Below are 7,084 nucleotides of genomic sequence, written 5' to 3' on the forward strand. Positions count from 1 at the left end.
ATTTTTCATTCATACTTTGTACTGCCTTTTTGAAAAGAATACTGATAACTATAACTAATTCTAACAAAATCACTGAGGTTAAACTTCCAACATTGAAGGTATACTTTAAGCTACCTAACAACACAGAGCATTTTTTTTTCACATATTGATTTTACCCAATGACTTTTCCAGAGCATACATATATGTATCATACTAAAATAAACATATACTTGCTATGGAGTAGAGGGCAAAATAAAAATAAATAAATTTATAAGTCAAAACAGGAGACTTCCATGTTTCTGGTAATGCCCTCTCTAGTCCATCCTAGGTGTATACTTTTATTCTTTTGTTATTCTTTTCCACTTGAGCATTCAAGTGGAAAAGACTGATAAACACTTTTGCAATCTGATATAAGTATAGGTAGGGGAGGGACAAAAGCATAATGTTGATCCAACTTTCTGATTCCGTATTACCTTAGACAGAGATTTCCTTCTCAAGCCTTATAGGCAGGTATGAGAGCCAACTGAAGGACTTGTTAAAACAGATGGCTGGGCTCCACTCCTAGAGTTCCTGACTCAGTAGGTCTGAGTGAGAAAGTCCAAGGATGTACATCTAACAAGTTCCAAGTGATTCTGACACTGCTAGTCCAAAGCAGGGAACCAGTGTTTGGAGGAATAGATGTAAAGTGGCTCAACTCTGTTTGCTTTTAAGCATTTTCAACTAGGTATTTGCCTAATCTTTCAGGTCATATGTTGCTATCCCTGCACTCAGACCACTGACACACTGTCCACTGGTATCATAAAATCTCATTTACTGAAAAGAAGTGAAAAAAGAGTAAACAAGGTAAAGCCTAAATTCCAACTATTATCACTTAAGTGTTTGAATCCCACCTTTACCACATACTGTTGTATGAGGATAGTGCTTAACCTCTCTGTTTTCTCATGTATGAGGAAAGTGCTTAACCTCTCTGTTTTCTCACGTATATAAAAATAACCCTCCCTCATATAGGATTGTTATGAGAATTTGAAATAATGCACATAATGCCTGGCACAATGTAAACACTTAACAGCACCTAGTTTTAGGAATTAATCATTATTATTATTATTCGATACCTTGAGAGTATAATTCTGAAAAAAAGAAATTAAGGATACTTTTCATCTAGCCTTCTTTTTCTTGCCTCAAATCAGTCAAAAACTATTATATTAGGGAATACTTTATTTAAAAATCAGTCTAAAACTATTATATTGGAGTATACTCCATTTAAAAAGCTTTTATTGTAATTTATGGTCACAGCTATGCTCCCCCATTAAACTTGACCATGAAAATTCTTACTATGCTGTGTGTTTATACTGCTTTTTGTGGTATGTGATTAATCCAAATCTAAGAAGTACATTCTAATATTTTTCCTTTGTAGTTATATAAAGTGCATAGCAGAGTGAAGATGAACAAATCAATTTCCAACCTCTTTTTTTCCCTCTGGTTCATACAATCTTTTTTCACTGTCAACTTTCTAACAAGAAGAAATACAAGTCCCGTTAATATGCCCTATTGGGTCTTGTTGCATTTCTGAAGATATGTATTTGTTTTAAAAAGACTCTAATCTACTTTCTCAGCCAGTCACTTAAAAAAACAATGTGGTGATTAAGCAGTAAATAACCATTTAAATGTATTCCATTTATTTTAACCAGTAGAGGTTAGTTATATGCCCTTTAAAAGCCTGATTAAAAGCATAAATGCTAAAAATTCTGTTATGTTTTAGAACATAACTGTCACCTACTAGAGTATTACTAGAAATTACCTCTAGCAGCAAAGTTATCATGAAACTGTGACAAAGTATTATGAGGACCGCTACTATTAAGATCATAAAATGGCAACCCATTTCACAACAATATACTATACAAAATTTCTGAATCTATGCTATAGTGGGTGTGTGCTCATTTATAAGAAAAAAAGGTTTTTAAGATAAAAATTGATTTCTATAAATCTATAATGTTATTCTTATGAGATTAAAAAGAAACTAATTAGTCTTAAAAATCAAGTTGATCAGACAGTGGTTGATTTAGGTTAACAAGCCATGTCTGGAGGTTCCATTTTCAAACCTCATCTGCTTCAGGAGTTCTTTGTTGTTCTAAGGTAATCACTATCTATTCAGAGCAGTCCAAATCTGCTTGAAGTAAACTAAACACTCCAAGACATCTGAATATTTATGACCAGCTTGAATCCAAAGCACAGCACAGTGAATGATATAATTACAATAGCTCAGTCGTGACATACAAATGGTAACCAGTTTTCAGTTAACAACCAAATAAATGATTTACCAATACAGAAAACCTCATTTAAACCTGAAGGACATTTTGAGAACCTCTAAACAAAATGAAATTATTTTACGGCAATTTTCTTTTTGGTAACACACATATGAATAAGTTGTTTTACTGGGCCTAAAATAACATATACTAGTATTTTACAATGCCACCTGCCATAGTGATTACACAAATGAGGCTAGAATTTTAAAATTTCTTCTCGTTAAAGTATGATATATGCAGCTTACTAAAATAAAAGGCCTAAAAATAATATCAAATAAACTGATGCACACTCAAGGTATTACATTTAGTATTACCTTCGCTTATGTTTAAAAATTGCTTTAAGTCAGAGATTCTCAAACTGACCAAATTAAAATCATGTGCAAATATTTCTGCTACAATAGAATTCTTCTAAAGACTCATTAGATATAAACTATATGTCATGTGGTGGATTAGCTATTATATAATTTAAGATTTGCTGTCGTCATGGTTTTCCCGGAGTATTCTCACACAGAAACTTAAAAAATGTTTCCCATGAAGGTGAATGCAGAAAACAGAACATATATTCCAACTGCTCTGCTGCCGTCAAGTGCCAACGTCAGTAGGATAGGCCAGACTGAAAATAAATGGTTTACCTGGGTATAACACAAACTGATAGATACACTGAAAAAGGAATGCTCTCCTATGATAATAAATATGAGTGACTCAATGCCAAGCTCGAGAATTCTATAAGCAAAGTAATAAATGATACAGGTGCAGAAATGACTAATCGTGCTTTCTTTTAATTCTTCTCTGAAGAAATGAAATAGCAAATGGGAAATGTATGAATAGAATGACTATAACTATAGTCATTTTAAACAGTTACATGAAAAATGTCAAAGAAAAGAGAAAAACAAATTTAAAAATGTCTAATCTACAAACTTAAAACATAAATTAATAAAACATACTGACAAGTAAGGTGTAAAACTGAAGATGTTCCCAGCAGAAAAGTTCTTGAGGAAAACCTCACCATTTTTGGCTACTTCTGCTATGATGTTAGCTACTTTGGCTGTGCATGAAGACTGTGGAATCAAAAGACCTGCAAACAGTTGAAGTATTCCACTTTCTTGGATTTTTTCACTTGTTTCCATATCTGAAAGAGATACATAAAAAGAACTTCAATGAAAATCTTCAAGACTAAAGCTGACAACTTCATATTCAATACATTATCAAGAATTTTCGCCATCCATAATAGAAATTTTTTCAGTATACATTCAAATGTATGTATTCATATAAAATTATCTTCAGTTCCACAAGCTGCTTTTGTGTTTTTATCTGCACACACACACAAAAAACACTTTTTGATGCAATCTTTTGTCTATCTACAGTCAGATTATAAAGGAATCCTTTCTGAACATACCATTTTATATATATATGGAATCCTTTCTGAACATACCATTTTATATTATATAAACTAGTTTATATATATATAAACTATATATATATATATAAACTATGATTTCCTATATGCTATCATAATTTAAAAAAATAAATGGCAATTAAATGAGCAAAAAACTCACCTCATATCATTTTATATGGAGCGACAGGGGAAATTATATAGCTCCATATGATTCCTATGTTTTTATACAACTCTTCAAACCATTACCAATGAAAAATTGAAATAGTAACAGCAAATAAGTCCATGGTATTCAAAGTCTATTTGGTGATGTGGAAATTCAAAAAGCCTTGCTTCTTTCCTTTCTTTCTTTGTTAAAATACAAATAAAGAAACCTTCAAAGAAACCAAGCCACTTCATGTATTTGTTATTAAAAGCATGACCTATTAAAATAAAAGATAACAGGAAAATCTGGAATGATGATGCAAATAAAGAAAAGCTCAAGGAAATAAAACTTAAAATTACTATTTGATTCTGAACAATAAAGAGGAATGGCATGTGTTTAAAGACAGTTATACAGCTCATTACAACATTTTATTTAAATTGTTTCTATGAGTAGCTAGCTCCTCTATATGCTTTATATCTTTTAGATATACATATAAATGAGAGAGAACTCTAAAGAGTTCTTGTTAAGTAAATAGCAGCTGACGTGGTCAATAGAGTAGGAAAGTCATTTTTAATAGAAAAATTTGAGAAAGTCTATAAAAGACAAATAATGTATTTCTTTATAGTAAGTGCTCACTAGTGCACTGTTTTTCAAACTGTGAGTCTCAATCCATTAGGAACTCTGATATGGATTTGGTGAACAAGGAGCAGCAATTTCTTGAAAAGAGAAGTAGAATTAACAACACCTGCAACAACAACAAAAGAATAAAAAAATTGTACCCATAGATAAAACACTGTTAGTGAAACTATGTTTGAATTATCTGTATGCAAATGCATATGTAACTACATGGGTATGACTGCTGTATGTAAAATTTATTTCTAATCATAGGTTCTGGTGAAAAAAAAAGTTAAAAACCATTGTGCTGTGCACTGCTTGACTACCCAGGATTCTGGGTTAAAGAACCGTAAACACTTTTAGCAACATCAGAAGCTAGAGCTGTCAAATGGTTGAAGGTATGAAAAATTATACTTCCACGGCTTTATTATCTTAAAAAAAAAAGTCATTTGCAATTAGTTCATATGGACTAAAATAAAAAGTTTCTTTTGAAGATACTTTAAAACAACCTTATGTGTTAAGTGAGGAAACAGAAGCCCAGAAAGAGGAACTAAACTTGCCTGAAGTCACCAATCATACTGATCACAGACCATAAACGGCAACTTCAGATTCTACTAACCTACCAAATCAACATGTGTCACCTGGCAACGACGGGTGTAATTTTTTAGAACAGAAAACTTACTTAAGCATAAATAGATGAAACCTATCCTTTTGCATGCTCTCACTTACTGATTTCTCACAATTCAGATTATTACAAATGTAATGTACACATGATGGGACATAAGCACAGCAGCTGTCTTTTCAGCAAGCCCATTTCTAAAAAATAATGTGGCTTTTTCATTTTATTTCGTTCTATGGACTAAAAAATGTTTTTAAGGTAACACCTGAAAATCTGACGGCAAATTTCTATTAATTAATTTGTTTTTTAAGCAAGAACCCAAAAAGAACATAACCCAATCTGCCATTATTAAAATCCTTCCTTTTCTGACCACTGCTACCAGAAGATGTACAACCATAGAACACTGGGGCAGACTGCCCCAGGGGTCTTGTCCCACCATCTGTTGGTGCTAGGATGAGAGCAAGAGTATGGCATAAGGCATGAATCATGATTAGATGTGAAGCTGAGGCATTTGTGTGTGTGGAGGCGAGCAGTTAACTGCAAATCACCCATGCATGTCTCATTTTAACTGAAAGAATGGCTTAACATCAGGCCTGAATGTCAAAGGCAAGGCGGGGGGGGGGGGGGGGGGGAAGCAAACAATACAAAACTCTTGTATTCTGATGAGACTTTCCAGACTGCAATCCAAGAAATTGGGAGAATAGCTATACTAAGATGAACCAGGAAACTGGAAATACCATTTTTTAATGCTTCTGTCAGAAATAAAAAGGAATAAATATAATCTGGTTTCTCATATAAATCTGATTTATAGTTTAGAAAAATTTAACAGGAATTCTATTTACCTGCTATCATGTGAATTTCTATACAGGTTTAGAATTTAAATTAAACAGTTGGGAATTACCTTCTTTCTTGTGGCATAAAAACATAACCAAATATTGCTTATCACTAAAACATAATTATCCAATAAATAATTACAAAGTTTCAGCCTCATTTCATATATACTTTCTGCACTGGCATTATACTGTATCTCAAATGCATGATTTATCTGTGAAACTAAAAGATGTTCTCAGATTATCTGTGAGCACCCTTGAAATGATTTTAAAAGAGCATTAAGAAGTAGTTAGTGTTTGCAGGTCTATTTGTAAAAAAAAAAAAAATCATGCACTGTGCTCAGAAAGCCTAAAAAAAGAAAAAAAAAAAAGGCAGGCTTTTCATTACCTTTAGCCAGACCACGATTGACATTTTAACTGCACTCCTTTTAAATGTGTGCAGGAATCAATTCAATATTTTTCTCCCCATTCACATTTAGGTGAGGTCATAAAAATGTTTGAGTATGCCTACAAATTATAGGTGGCTGGCAGTCCTTGAATTTTGAAGGACCTATATATGATGGGCAATTGCTCCTCTAAAATAATATCTGTAGGAGCTACTGCAAGAGTCATATCCATCACAGTAGCCCTTGCAGTGTTGCAAGCACTCATTCTGTCCCTGCAGTCCTGTGTCCACATTCTTCCTGACTTCCTGATGGCAATAGGCAGCTTAGTTATGAAACTGCCAGTGATAGAGAGAAAAAGAAAACTGGCCAACTGGGTCAGAGAAACTTGAAAGAAGGGCAAATCAAGAAGCTAGGCTACAATGCCATATGGGGAGAAGTCAGAACTTCTTAAGGCCAACAACCTGGGAGAAGGGAGGGATAGGCAGAGTGGAAAGGAACTCAAGAATTAAGATATGGCTTGAGAAAGGCTAAAGTTCCCAACAAAGCTACCAAATAAATACATTAAAATAAATGGCTTTAAATATCAAGAAGGGTATTGTCACCTACTACAAGCTGAATTGATGACATGTTAGCATACAGGCTTCAGGAGGATAAATTAATTAAAGCCATTTGATAACCAATTTACAGTCAACTCCAAGTTAGAAAAACAAAAATGACTGTTATTACTATAGCAGCTGACATGGTCAATAGAGTAGGAAAGTCATTTTTAATTCTCTTAGATTAAAAAATGTATTTGGTTAGATTGATATTTTTT

At 33.0% G+C, this 7,084-nt stretch overlaps 1 protein-coding gene across 6 annotated transcripts in view; it reads right to left on the reverse strand.

Moving 5' to 3' along the window:
• Positions 1-7,084, reverse strand: part of RAP1GDS1 (Rap1 GTPase-GDP dissociation stimulator 1) — a 143,712-nt gene that overhangs the window by 78,398 nt on the left and 58,230 nt on the right. For 5 of the 6 annotated variants that reach the window (XM_011356256.2, XM_011356253.2, XM_011356255.2 and 2 more), the window contains exon 3: positions 3,289-3,411. In XM_011356256.2, the coding sequence (XP_011354558.1) occupies positions 3,289-3,411 (123 nt within the window). Of the gene's footprint in view, positions 1-3,230; positions 3,412-7,084 lie in introns of those variants that run through there. The other variant, XM_023528414.1, reaches the window with a different exon arrangement.

This window comes from Pteropus vampyrus, unplaced genomic scaffold (genome assembly GCF_000151845.1).
Source record: "Pteropus vampyrus isolate Shadow unplaced genomic scaffold, Pvam_2.0 Scaffold25, whole genome shotgun sequence".
Classification (NCBI taxonomy): Eukaryota; Metazoa; Chordata; class Mammalia; order Chiroptera; family Pteropodidae; genus Pteropus; species Pteropus vampyrus.